This window comes from Pleurodeles waltl, chromosome 8, assembly GCF_031143425.1.
Source record: "Pleurodeles waltl isolate 20211129_DDA chromosome 8, aPleWal1.hap1.20221129, whole genome shotgun sequence".
In the NCBI taxonomy this organism is placed as follows: domain Eukaryota; kingdom Metazoa; phylum Chordata; class Amphibia; order Caudata; family Salamandridae; genus Pleurodeles; species Pleurodeles waltl.
This window is the reverse complement of record NC_090447.1, coordinates 1,161,715,028-1,161,729,927: the sequence shown is the minus strand read 5'-3', so window position 1 is coordinate 1,161,729,927 and position 14,900 is coordinate 1,161,715,028. Positions and strand designations below refer to the sequence as shown.

The 14,900-nt window shown below is 44.6% G+C and overlaps 1 protein-coding gene across 3 annotated transcripts in view; it reads right to left on the bottom strand.

Annotated features, from left to right (window-relative positions):
• ZC3H13 (zinc finger CCCH-type containing 13) overlaps positions 1-14,900 on the bottom strand; it is a 532,845-nt gene that overhangs the window by 389,345 nt on the left and 128,600 nt on the right. For all 3 annotated transcript variants that reach the window (XM_069205400.1, XM_069205402.1, XM_069205401.1), the window contains exon 6: positions 12,578-12,717. In XM_069205400.1, coding sequence (XP_069061501.1) covers positions 12,578-12,717 — 140 coding nt within the window. The remainder of the gene's footprint in view (positions 1-12,577; positions 12,718-14,900) is intronic.

Sequence of the window (14,900 nt, the reverse complement as noted above, 5' to 3'; positions counted from 1 at the left end):
AGTGCAGTGAATATTGTAGTATCTTGGTTGTAATGCTCAGAACAGCACCTAGAGGACACCATAATAAAAATAGCATTTGTAAGAAACAAGGTTATGTAACCATATAGTCAGCCCATTGATGGCATAAAGACATGAAAACAGAATGGCAGAAAGTAATGCAGTGCAACCATAATTGCAGCCCCTAGAGGGTGTAGTGCCTTACATATTTTCAGGCCTACTGCAATATTACAAACAAGACCCTTGAAACACAAACTACTCCCAGCTGCAAAAAAATTAAAGCCATGGGAGACCTTAAAATGACATTGAATGGTGGGATAGATTACTATTTTGCCCCCCCTCCCCCTTCCAACCTAGTGTGGGAGTGCAGAGATGACCTAAACAGAAAGAGTGCATTGTGCTGAATGGTTTGGTTGTGGACCACCACAGGCAGAGTTATGGGCAAAAAGTGTTATTAAAAAAGAAATGTCCTCCAAAGCATTAGGAGGCGAGTTTTCAGAGTGCAGTGAATATAGTAGTTTTAGCTCTCCTGCTGAGCCGGGAGAGCCGCTTTGAGGATTTCTGTTATTTTTCTGTGTTAAATGCTCCAGTTTTTATATTTGAACTGCTAAACTTGTTAAGTGGTACTCATGTAAAGCGCTCCTACCATTGAATTCGCACTATATGAAACTTCACCTCCTCATATAAAGCACTCCTCCCATCGTGTTTGCGCTATATGAACCGTTTAAAAAAGAAATTGCTTACATAAACCAAAAAAGACCCCCCCCCCCCCCCCTGCAGCATGCAGCCTTTGTGCGCAGACACCACCAAGAAACAGCGGCATGGCCAAAACAAGGAAGAGGAACATACGGCCACGCAGCTTGAAGCGACAACGCCAAAGAAAAAAATTGTGCATTGCACCAAGCTATATGGCAGAACGTGCAATAATCCATGTAACAGGGTCAGTCTCCAAGGAGGTAACAAAGTAGCCTCAAGGCGGGACACACGTAAAGCATTTACCTACAAAATCAAAGGAATTTTGAAAGGCAAAGGAACGAATGAAACTGATCGGCATGAGATGGGTGTGTTGTAAGCACAAAGATGTAGATTACAACATGTCGAGAGACAGCACTTCCACGCTATCTTCAATCTAATAATGGAGATACATACTGGAGAATGGAAGTTATCAGTTGCATAAGGTTCCCTTCAACAATGGGATCCTTCGAATCACAAGCTGTGAACAACATACCAAGAAATATTTGTTGAGGACAGAGGAACTTTAAGGGATGTACAATTTACTTTCCCTAACCCCAGTTATTATGTAAAAATAAAGAGATTTGCATCAGAGCATGTGCAACCATTAGACAAACTGTTTGTGAGAACCTATCCACATTAGATATCAATTCCCTTGTGGCGTCCCTTCAGCTTCATTTGACCACATAAAGTGGCTCTGTAGCTCTATTCAACCCTTTTGGCGACGAGTGGTGAAGACACTGAGGGAGGTGACGGCTATTGGAGTGAAGGCCACGATGAAGCACTGGTGTATAGACTTGTACAGTTATTTTATATGCATAAATAAAAATTCATTTAAAAAAAAAAAGGTAAATTCCCTTTCTTCAAGCAGCTGATCTATTGGAGTCTATATTGCAGATCTATCATTCAATATCAACAATATGACCAAACTAAAGGTATCCTTTCCAAATGAGACTTCATCACAAGCTACTGTCCTATTAAAAAACACAAAAAGCAAAGTGTTCTCTCCCTTTTTTATGTTTTTGTTTTTAAGAGCATTGTCCACCATTCAGACAGACAAAGGTGCTCTCTACTAAAATACATATTGCTCACATGGTCCAAGGCCAGGAAGAGAAATCACAAGTGGCCTGTAGTGAGCAACTAACAAGCTGTATCAACTACATTAAATGGAACATTTAACAATTGTCGGAAGTTAATTCTTTCCTTCTGTCAGTGGTCATGTGCTTGTGTTCTCCAGCTAACACAAGATCTTTAATCACCACTCTTTAATGCCTGCATCTTACTGAGCAGTTTTGGAGAGTTGGCAATATGCCATTGAGTTGGTGCTGTGGTCTTAATCTGTTTAACACTTTAGCTCCCACCCCACGATAGCTTTCACTTACTGTTAGCAGGCCTGCTTAGATGCCAGGTTTACTAATCGCTTATGGGCAGCTGAAATAAGGTAACCTATGAAAAAATATGGAGCAGGTGTGAAGCAGAATGACATTTACGCCCTGCATTTTGAATTATTATTGACAGCTGGTTGTGTGCTAATAATGAGGATAGAGGAGTCAACATTTCTAGTAAAAATTAGTAATCTTTAGTTTCTTCTGCAAGTTGTGTCCATAGAAAATTAACAGTGTCTTCCAGCCTTCCCTCTCCTTAAATATCCTGAGTCAACATCCCGGTCTGGAAGTGAGACGGAGGGTCACAATGTGAGTTTAGGGAGCCCTGACCGAAACCATCAGAGTACTGCGAAATTTGGGTTGGGGTTAGAATTGTCTCTCAATTGTGTTTGATACATCCTTGGGACACTTATGATCAGTATGCCTTGGAACGTCGTAAGAGCCCAATACAATATAAAAAATCTTTTTCTTTCTATTAATGTCAACACTGAAGGTCCGATATATTTTTGATCCAGGAGTCTAGCAGCACAGTGCATGGAAAATAAATTTCAGGTAATGATGAATCACTATATATATTTTTAATAATGAGCTTTTGTCTTAGAGGATCTCTCCTTTGTGGGTTTTCTGGCACTATGAAGTTAGTTAACTCTATAGTTCAGAATCTCTGCTTTTTTTCATAGTCGGAGGGATTACTTGTGGGTTATTCAACTAAGGATATAACATTAGTTGTTAATGCATTGTTCCTCAATGGTTTGGTCTCTAGCTTCTCAAGAAAGGTTACCATAACCTAAGGATCACTAAGGCTCAGGATCAAACGTGGAAGTCCACAACCAAATACTATGTATCCAATTTCTCATCAAACATCAAAATCTGCATGAATGTACCAATTTGGGCCTCACATCTGAGGTGCCCTAATCAGATGCAAAGGTTTAGTGACAAGTTACACAAGCTGTGTGTCATTCAAATCAAGCCAAGTCAATACCCAGGCTTGAAGCACCCAGACTTGTTTTTTCAAGGTTTAAAGACTCAGGCTCCGTGTAGCCCAAAAGGAGAGGGTGTTGACTCCCTTTACCGAAGGAAATCCTTTGTTCTGCCTTCCTCTGCTTGAGCAGGCTAAGCAGCAGGAGGGCAGAAACCTGTCTGTGGGGTGGCAGCAACGCAGGCTGCTCAGAAAACTGGTAGGAGCAATGCTGGGAGTCCTCTAAAGAGTCCTCAGAGTGCATAGAATGTGATCCATGGGCACATTGGATCCCACATCCGCGGCCATGCAGGAGCTTGGCAGCATGGTGGCTGGAGGGAAATGGACGTGGTTTGGCGCCCCTTCTGTAGCCACAAAAGGGGCGAAAAACGGGTAGAGAGGGGCGAGGAGCACTTTGAGGTCAAGGGACTGAGCCATAACTCGGGACTCCTTAAAGAGCTTGAGTGTAGAGTCTGCTTTGTATCCGAAGAGACTGGCGCCAACAAATGGCATGTCCATAAGCGATTGCTGACATGCCCAGAAAAGCTGGACGTCATCAACCAATCCTGGCGCATCAAAGCCACCGATGACGCAACCTATCTGTCTAGTGAGTCAGTAGTTTCTAGCCCACAACTGATCGTTAACTTGGCTGCATCTCTCCTGTCAGCTTCAGATTAAGAGAATGGCCCGACCTCCTTCGGGAGACCTAGGGCAGCACCCAGGGACCATATCCCATGAAGTATGGGAATAGCGACCCAAAAGACATGTGGTGTTCACGGACCGCAGAGCCAAACTAGAGGAAGAGAACAACTGCTTCCCAAGCTGGTCCAGTCATTCTGATTACCAATCCAGGGGTGCGGACAGGAATGCACCAGAAGAGGAAGAAGCCTGGATGACCAAACTCTTAGGCGTGGGATGCTGGGTCAGGAATAGCGGTGTCAGTAGCAGGCCAATGGCGCAGGACGATCATTCTGTTGACAGGAGACCCTGCGCTGGGTTTAGACCACGTACCCAGCAGGACATCAGTTAGGGCTTCACCAAAGGGTAAAAGGGATTCAGACGTGGAAGCCCCTGGCTGATACACCTCAGTCAGGTTAGTCCTGACAGTCACAGAAGGCAGCTCGAGGCCCAGGACCTAAGCTGCTCTTCTCAAACACCATTGAATACGCTCCCTCCTCGGTAGCCACGGTAGGGGGAGAAAGCATGCCAGCATCCGGGGAGGTGTCAATACTACTGGCTTTGCCCATTTACTGAACCCACTCCATTTCAAGATCTTCCAGCTGGAATTCTAAAGGGTCCAGCTGTAGAAAAGTGCCCTTGTTGGCATCCCCCCCCAAACTTCTTGCCTGATATTGATGCCAACGTGACAGAGTGTGCTGGGATCCTGTTAACCAGGCCCCACCACCAGTGTTCTTTCCCAAAAACTGTACCATTGCTCCCACAAGTGGCACACACCAGACACACAGTTCAGTCCCTTGTAAAAGGTACCCATGGTACCAAGGGCCCTGTGGCTAGGGAAGGTCCCCAAGGGCTTCAGCATATATTACACCACCCAGGGCGACCCCTCAACAAGCACATGCACACTGCCATTGCAGTTTGTGTGTGCTGGTGGGGAGGAAAAGAAAGTCGACAAGACACCCCTCCCAGGGTGCCATGACCACAAACCACTGCCTGTGGCATAGGAAAGTCACCCCCTCTAGCAGGCCTTACAGCCCTAAGGCAGGGTGCACTATATCATAGTTGAGGGCATAGCTGCATGAGGAATATGCCCCTACAGTGTCTAAGCCCATTCTTAGACATTGTAAGTGCAGTGTGTCCATATTGAGTATATGGGTTGGGAGTTCGTTGTTACAAACTCCACAGCTCTATAATGGCTTCACTGAAAACTGGGAATTTTGGTATCAAACTTCTCAGCACAATAAACCCACACGGATGCCAGTGTTGGATTTATTGGAAAATGCACCCAGAGGGCATATTAGAGATGACCCCTGTAATGTTAGCCAATCTGTAAGTGCAGGGCTGACCAATCTATGCCAGCCTGCCACTTCCAAATGAGTTTCTGACCACATGGGGTGAGAGCCTTTGTGCTCTCCGTGGCCAGAAACAAAGCCTGAACTGGGTGGAGGTGCTTCACACCTCCCACCAGCAGGAACTGCAACAACTGGCGGTGAGCCTCAAAGACTCAGGCCTTTTGTTACAGAGCCCCAGGGCACTCCAGCTAGTGGAGATGCCTGCCACCCAGACAAAGACCCACTTTAGGCAACATGTCTGGCAGGAAAATTAGGGAAAACAAGGAGGTGTGATCACCTCAGCTGGTACCACCCCTATGGTGTCCAGAGCTGAGATGACGTTATCGCCCCCCCCCCCCCCACCCCCCACTCCTTGTAAAATCCTCCATCTTAGTTTGGAGGACAGGGACCAATAGGGTTAGATCTATGTGGGTATGGACACAGGATGGGTGTAGCCACCCTCAGGGACAGTGGCCATTGGCTACTGCCCTCTGACCCCTGTAACGCCCCTAAATCCATGATTTAAGGGCTTCCCTGACCCTAGCTCGTCCGATTCCTGGTGACCTCACAAGAAGAAAGAAGGACTGCTAAGCTGACCCCCAGCACAGAAGACTGAAGATGAAAACTGACTTGGTCCCAGCTCTACCAACTTGTCTCCAGCTTCAAAAGCCCTGCAAAAGAAGGCGATGCATCTTGCAGGCCCAGAGACCTCTGAAAAGCCTCCAGAGGACTGTCCAAGAAGAAACTCCATCCAAGGACTCCAGAGGCTCCCTGGATCTGCCAGTCCTGTCCACTCTGCACCTGAAGCCCACGGCCTGTCTCCAGGTGGCCCAACCGACTAGAGCTGGTCCCCAGGCGATTCTGAGCAAGTGCCCACCACGACAATGTCTGAAGCCTGAATCCAGAGGACCCCCCCCGATTGCAACAGAACTGGTCAAAGATTTCTGATGCCAAAAGGTACTACTGCACACAGGCCCCTGGCCTTGGGGAATACGACCTTCGGTGCAGCAACGTCCAGCCGGCAGCCCCCTCATTGTCCAGCCTTTGGTTTCTTGGAACTGACCCCTGAGAATTCACCTGCAGCATCTTTGTAGTCCGTGGGGTCCCCCTTGAGGAAAGGATTGGGAGCCCAACGGTGTGTTTGCACTGAGGGGGAGGGGGGCGAGAGGGAGAGTGCAAGTGTGTGTTGCTGGCCTAAGCATACAACAACACCACCGCCACCCCCCCAAAACCTCAACTTTGACCTCTGCACCCAGCCGACCTGTGTAGCTGGCTGTTTGGGGTCAACTTGAACCCCAGCCTATGGCCATTTTAACACCCAGAGACCGGAACTGTAAGTCTTGTACTTACCTCAAAATCATACAAACTTTTCTTCCCCCCAGAACTGTTTCTGAAAATTACACTGTCAACTTTTAAAACAGATTATTGCTATTTATTCAAAAACTGTATAACTTGCCAAATTGACACAAAATGTTATTGAAACAGATGTTGGATACTTACTAATGTTCTTACCTGCAACTTGAATCTTGTGGTTCCAAAAATAAAGTAACAAAACATATTTTTGCTATATAAAAACCATTGGCCTGGGGTATGTGCTTCACTTTATTGCCAGTGTGTGTACAACAAATGCTTTACACTACCTTCTGATAAGCCTAACTGCTCAACCACACTACCACAAAAGAGAGCATTAGTATTATCTAATAATATAGCCTCTAAGGAACCCCTGGACTATCAAAATGAGATTTAGTGTGCACAGAGTATATACAGAGCCAGCTTCCTACACCAGCTACCCCGCCATACACTCACTGTACCAATAGGCATAAGCAGGCCTCGAAAAATCACAAAAATGTTACTAGACCTACAGGCACAGTAGCCTGAATAATATGCTCGACCTAACTGTGATGTACTTGACCCGGAAACGGGTACCAAATTGTGTGATCCTAGGCAAATATTGTATTTTACAGTCACCTTTTTCTTAATTCTCACATGAGTGTACCTTCAAATATGTGAGTTCAGCATTTCTCCTGTAAAAGTCCTCTTTTGTTTGATTAAATACACTAAATGTTTGACCCAAGTATAAAAAAAATCTAGCCCACATACAGGGTACACATGATCCATGCATGACTTGCCTCTTAGTTTACTAGTAGGTTTGCCATCAGGGCAGGAGTGTTTCTCAGTTTATGTTTAAACACTCACTTTAAATATATTACTAAAGCATGATGTGGTAACCCACTGTCATTTACAGACAGTATATTTCCAAGAAATGTCGAAAAACCTTCCCACTAACCTGCAGCTTTACTGATAAAACTATATAGTGAATTAATCTGTGAAAATTGGGTTTCAGAAAACATTTATCATCATTTGCACATCACCAAGTAAAGTGTTCTGACGTTTTTTCATCCTAATAAAATATTTATTTAATTGCACAGAAGTACAAAAAAGGGTATTTTACAGCTACTGAAATATATTTTGAAATGTTTGTAAAGTTGACTTCGTTATATAAATGTTGTGTGTTAGGAACAACCCAATACCAACAGCCTTTCACTTCACATAGGTCAGACAGTTGACCTTACTAAATTCTGGAACTCTGCAGTCACAAGGAAAAGTATTTACATTGCAAAAGGCAAACTGACTTTTGACCTCCATCTCTGAACACACAGCAAATGTGACAAGAATAAGATTTAAAGGCATCTTAATTGCTAATTCAGTTTGACTGAACAGAACACTTGTTCTCTGTCCACGCCAGAAGAGGTGAATAGGATCTAAAAATAGCTCAACCTCAAAATAAAACTCGCCATAGCAAGTGGTCCTGTAGATTTTTCGAATCCTGAGAAGGGCTGGGTTCCAATCTGAGGAACATAGTACCCATCGAAGACAGAACCGGCGTTGAGTGATACTGTTCAGTTCCAGATCAGAATCGGGAAACAGTTTGGGATCAAAGTCGATTGTGGGCCGGACCGCCACCAGAAGTGTCAACATCTTTATCGGTGCCAGGGAAGGTAGCAATGTCATGACCGGCGCTGGTACGGATCCGGTAACAGATCCTGGGGTGCCCTCCAGAGCAGAGGCCAAAGCTACTGATTCGAACCACAGGGGGCCCCTGGCCCCTTCCGACCCTACGAAGCCCGAAGGAGTCACAGGAGGGTCCGTCTGCCCAGAAATGAGGTGCATAACCTTTTAAAACTTTCAGTTGAGCAGGGATGGCTGCAGCTCTCCGAAACTTGGGGAGGTGTAGCACCAACCCAAAAGCAGGCTCCAAAGACTGAGGTCTAAAGCATCAATGCTCTTCCTGCGTCGCATCGTCCCAGTGACAGGGTGAAGTTGAATAACGTAGGTTCTCCTTCGACTTCTTCTTGTGACCTGACTGTCCAGAAGATTTGGATTGAGATGTGGACGAGTGGTGACAGCTCTGCGAACAGTCTTGTGACCATCCTCTCGAATGAGACCGGGAGAGACGCACAGCTGAGTGCCAACCCGCCATGGGCTTCAGGGACTGCTCCCTCAAACCATGCAAGTTTACGGCCCGGCACTCAAAGCACGATTATGCACTAGTCTGCAAATTTTTTTAACTAATGGAGGGCACGGAACCAAGAAGTTGGGAAGCACAAGTTTACTTTGGAGGCTGTAGTAAAGCATCTAAGCAAGCCTATCTACCAGATTTATACTGCAAGCTGGACAAGTGGATTTCTTTACAGGGATAAAAGATTACCGTAAAACTGTGCCCCTTGGTAAAGTAATTAAAAAAAAAAAAAACATCCCTGAATCCTCAAGTTCTGGAATAATGGAAGGTTTCATTCTATCATATGTTGTTGGAGGCTGGCCCTCTATGTAGTGAACAAAAACCAAGTACATTATGCAGACGGTCCGAACAACCACAGGTTAGTTTTCAGGGGTAAAAATCAGACCACCTAATGCTCTAATTTTTAAAGTAGCTGGTCGAGCAGTTAGGCTAATCCAGGAGATGTGCTAAGTATTTGTTGTACTCACAAATCTAATCATGCACCACACACACTCAATGAATAACTCGAGACCAGAATTTATAAAAATACTTCAGGCTTTTATATAATTTTAAAGACCAAAATCTTTAGAATAGGTTAAGTACTTTTCTTGTTATGACTTTTTAAAGTTTTAGCAAAGTTTGCCTTTCTGTGCGTAATTACGCATCATAGAAATAAATAGGCAGTCACTTTTAAAAATGCATTAAAAATTGTACGGTTGAGCTACTGGTCTCTTCTTTTGAAGGATGGTCGCAGAGGTCGGTGGGCACCTTGTGCCACATGGAGTGCTTCGGGCAGCTCCCGGTTTCGGCAGGAGCAGCGTTGGCAAAGTTCTTGGCACAGGCACAGGGCCACCTGGATGGGCTACTTGGAAAAGGAGCTGGTTTGGAATTTCAAAGTGGTGCCTGGGAGTCCCCTTTGGCAGTCGAGGTCACAAGGAGTTGGGGACCTGGGGCACACAGCAGAACCCGCGATGCAAGTCCCAGGGTGGCCAGGTGCAGGGCGTTTTGGAGGTCTTGGATGCTGTGCGCAACGGAGTCCTCTGGAGCTAAGCCTCTTTGGGGGATGCGTGCAGGCCAACAGGGGCACTCTGGTCGGAGGTCTGGGGTGTTCCTGAAGTCCCTCGACTGGGACTTCCTCCTGATCCTTTGTTAGCTCTGGGAGAGCTGGTTTTCTCCTGGTCCGACGCCAGTGTGGGGCACTTCCGGACTGTCGTTGGTGTGTTGTTGGGTCCAGCTGTGACTTACGGTCGCGGAGATATCGGCGTCCTTCACTGGCTTCTTGGTCTTTTGCAATTTACTTGCTTTTCTTGAGTGATGCCTTCACTCAGGAGGGAGATCTGGGGTGATCCTTGAAGCATGGAGGTCCCCTGGGTTTCTTGGGATCAGTCCAGTGTTCAGCTCTTCCGCTGTCGCGATTGTTGGGACTCTGGTGCAGCGAGCAGGGGTCTTGGCGACTCTTCTGGTGCAGCAAGTCCTCAGTTCTCATCCTAGCGGTTTCTCTGGTGCTGGTTTGTCTTTTTGGAATCTTCTTCGAGTCCTTTTCAAAACTTTTTCAAATCTAAAAACTTGGTCTAGGTGAGCCCACTAAAGACTGAATTTAGTGGGCGTGGAAGGGGGAACCTGAAAGTGTCCAATGAGGCACTTACCCTTGGGTGGCTACACCCATTATAGTGACCACTTCCTGTGGGAGGGTCACTTCCCTAAACCTTATTGGCTGTTTTTCATTCCAAGATGGAGAAATCTGAATCAGAGGGACTCCTCCGCATGCAAGCCCTTAGGGGTGGCACATGCTCAGTGAGGCCACTCCTCCTACCCTTTGTCTGGTTTCCCACCTTTGCTCCAGCCAAAAGTGGGGTCTGCAAAGGGGGAAGCACTCTCCTGCTAGCAGCAGGCCTGGAGGCTCGAGTTTCAGGGGCTGTAGCCCTTTGAAGCTCACCACCAGGGTGTTGCACATTCCTGAGGGAGGAGGAGTTAGCTCCTCCACCCAGGAAGGGCATTGTCTTACAAACCAGAGAGCCAGGGCTCTCCCCCAGGTTTGTATATTGTCTGTCTGGAGTGGCAGCTGGATGGAACCGGAGAGCAACTCTACTAGTTAGGGTTAGCTTTTGCAGGGGGCCCCTCTAAAGTGGCCCCTTGGTACATTTAAGGTTAAATCCAATCCTGGTATCAGTTTGGATTTAATATTCTGAGTTGTTTGATACCAAGCAACCCAGGGTGCAAAGTGGCCATTATGTAGCTGGGGAACTCATGTTTGACCAGTGCCCAGTACATACATTAAAATGGCTGCTCTGTTCACTCACTACGTCCCCGGTTTAGCAAGGAGACAGTGGGGCATATTGCTCATGAAGCTATGCCCTCACATACAGTATATGGTGCACCCTACCTTTGGGCTCAAAGGCCTGCTAGAGGGGTGACTGACCCACAATATATGCAGTGTATGGTGGACAGGGGACACAGAGTATGCCATGTCGAATTTATCCTTTTGGGGTTGCCTCAATACACTGAGCCTGCATTGGCAATGCTGGGTGCATATGGGTGCATATGGGTGCAGGGCCCTTGGGGGTGGCACAATCAGTGCTGCTGCCCCCAGGGGCCTACTCTTAATATTTCTGACCTGGGTACTGGGGTACCCATTTAAAAGGGACTTACAGGGGTATTTAAGAGTATAACCAATTGTGCCAAGCATCGCAACAGTTTTAGGGAAAGAGAACTGGCCCGGGGAACCTGTTTAGCAGGGGCCCTGGGCACTACCAACTTCTAGATCACATCAACTTCAGGCAAAAAGCAGGGGCTAACCATGCAAAATGAAGCCTCCTCTCACATGTTACTTCCATGAATGGACATGATGAGATTTTTTTTATTTATTTTTTAGCAATTTAAGGAGGAAGATGTCTTGACCAAACAATGTCCTTTTTTAGTTACAATGTACTCCAGCCAAGTTGTGAGCCTTGATTTCCAACATAACCGTAATTCAATATAGCTTTGACAATAGACTGTTAAGTTCGCCCACTGCAACAAAATCCCTATTAGCCTGCAAAGATTCAAGGTTTTCCTAGCATGTACATGTAAAAAAGTGTAGTAAACTGGTATTACAGTCACATTTTCAAAGTATGCTGGACAAGGGTGCACACGTTTGTTTTTCCAAAAACAAATTAAAATACACTGTGCAGGCTCACTCTGAGGTATGCAAGACAAACCCTATTTGGGTAAAATGCCACACCCAGCTTTGGGGTACCTGTGTCATTTGAATCCAAACTACTGCTGCAGAAAAGATGTGAAAGAGTTAAGAGAGGGAGCCAGCAGGAACAGTCCAAGCACCTGTCAAAACAAAAATCAACTATATGCTGACATGGAAAGAAGAGAAAGGCAGTGCTGTGATCTCTTGGGGTGGACAAAGGTAAGTAGACTGGAAGGTCAAGCTGCCATCATGTTGGAAAGTGGGTGATATTTGGCTATGGTAGCAACATCTGCACATCCTTCACTTTAATTACTATGAGTGATGTGCTGATCCATTCACCTGCTGAAAAAAGATGTATATATAATTGTAATCAAAAAGAGACCTAATTTGACAGGAAAGATTATCTAAATATGGGGAAAAGAAGATTAACACACTGTTATGAAAATAAAATGTAATTAACAGGAAAGGAGAACCCAAACTAGGTCCAATATTTTAGTTTATCTTTGTAACATGGAGCGGGAGGGAGCATCCTACTGACACATTGAAAGCATTAGCTAGCTCAGGTGGATGATTCTCTTGACAGGGATGAGAACCATAGTGAACAATCCCAATACTGATAGTGAAGAAAGGAGACCTACTTCTTTGAAGTCATGCCTCCCAGAGCAGGCAGTCAATGATACTCTAAAGGTTATCTCCATTAACCTCACTTAGGCATCAAGTACATAGATTTTGTGCATTTATCAACCATTGGCACTAAAGCAGGGGCAATGTTTTTGTCAAATGAAGAGTCAATACAGACTACTAAACTGATTAACTAACCTCCTTATTGATGATAATCTCCTCCCTCTTCTCCATATTCTCCTGTTCAAGCTTCATTAGTTCTCTCTGGATCTTCTGACGCTTCAGCTCCAATGACAATTCATGGTCATAATCATAGTTGACATCCCCAATGTCAGAGTCTTAAATTCAAAGTAGAAAATATCACTGATAAATTTGTAATGAAACAGGTGTGAATTTCACTATTTTTTTTTCCAATGAAGACTGGTTACAAAATGCGCCTAACATTTTCATGATATGATTTAGGTTTCAGAAACCTCAACTACCATGAGCAAAATGAACCCTACCACGCAGGAAGTAAAAGAAAAAAGGAAGGCTTTAGGTGCCCAACCTTAACCAATGTTAGTTTTAAAGTTGCAGAGTAATTCCATAAAATACAAAATGGAAACAGAAAGCCACATAGCAAGTTACTCATTGTATTACATGTAGCACACTAAATAAGACTAAACCCTCCCTTCACACACGGTACACATTCTACGTGATTAGAACAGAATTGCACCAAAGAGATTACCACCCATACATGGCCAAAACACATGCTCAACTTGATTGGGTATTATTTTTCTCCATCAGTGTGGATGAACAGCTATAAACAAGCAGCTATTGGTAAAGGAATGGATTGTTGTGATTAAAGTTTGCAAAAGACCCTAGACAACTAGAGATACAATGGGGAGACATTTATTCCAATCAAAAATACCCAGCTAAAAATCATTTCTCCACATAGATTGGAAATCCTTAATACAGGAGTGGGGCAAGGACAAAAGGGGACTGAGCTCGGCAGATGCAGACTCAGTTCTCTCCTTTTACACTAAATGCACAGCATTGAAGCCCATAACAAAGAAAGTACTACAACATTTTAAAAATGAGAACACGACTCCAAAGACTTGTAATTTAATTGTAAAGAAAAGATATGCACATTAACGTACATGATTAAACTGACATTTAAAAAAAAAATTAAATTAGTGAAGTTCAACAAAAAGAACGCTGAAAACCTTACTGCTAGGTTAAAAATACGGATAAACAATTCTTTATTGTTATAATATAAAATAAAAAAAACACCTTTATATGATATCTACATTTACTTACAAGGTAATAAAGTACTCCGATTCCCATGTCATTCATATCAAGGGCTGTCATTTAGATCCCTCTTGCATCAATAATTTATAATTCCCAAAAGTTGGTTCAGATTCACTTCAACTGACTTCAGTAGCATATTCCCTGTTGCAATTGGAGGTTACCTTAAACTACAGGGGGGTGGGGGCTGTAACGGTGGCACCTTTTCTATTGCACCCTTTAGAAGCATTTTGTTGATCTCCATCTTGAGTTGGTGCAGATACTTTGGAGAAGTCTTGTAAGGAAGATTGAGAGGAAGCATTTGGACAAACTCCCAGCATGTCTGCACTTTACCAGTTGTAAGACCCGCTGGTCCAATCTTATAGTTTGCCACTGCTGGAGAAGTAATTATATTTTCCCCCTAGATTTGGAGGTAGATGTTTGGGTGTAACCGGAGCCCTGGCTACATCATGACCTGCGAGCCGAGCCCTGAGCTGGACGTCCTCTGGGGGTAGCCCTATTGTGAGCCGCTTGCGTAGGTTGTCTTTGGGAATATTGTTGGCAAAATTGATGGGAGGTGGGTGTGAATGATGGATATCTAAACTTCTAATAGCAGCCCGTATATGAAGGCATTCCACATCCTCTCATGGCATGAAAGAAATGGTTTCTTACCTGTAACTCCAGTTCTCTCGTAGGGGTATTTCCATGATAGTCATAAGCATTGAATAGTTCCGCGCGCCTGCGGGGACCCCGGAGCACTGATGTGAAGTATATTCTTAAGTGCAAACACCAGCCGTTTAAAGAAAAGGTCTGTCAAAAAACACTTAAGAATAACATTGTGCAGCCTATGTGAACAGCTACACAGGCCAAATTGTTGAAAAGAAAATCAATAGTAGTGTAAATTCATGTTCAAACACCTATTTATTCTAGAAATGTAATAACAAATACATTCTCATACTTTATTTACACCTCTGATGAGAATAAAACAATGCAGGGCAGTGTAGCCCATAGGCTGCCATTATACAGAATGTAAATAGAGCTGTGCCTTTAAGAAAAGCAAAGTCTTCCTGTTTCCCATCATGCACAGCAAAAGGCAGTTGCCTCAGTTCTTTTTTGGAGGCTATTACCTGACATGAAGAAAAAACAAAACATTTGTTGGAGTACCCACCTCCATAATATTCATGTTCTATGTCAACTCCACCGGGGAGGAGGGAGGGTTGCTTATGACTATCATGGAAATACCCCTACGAGAGAA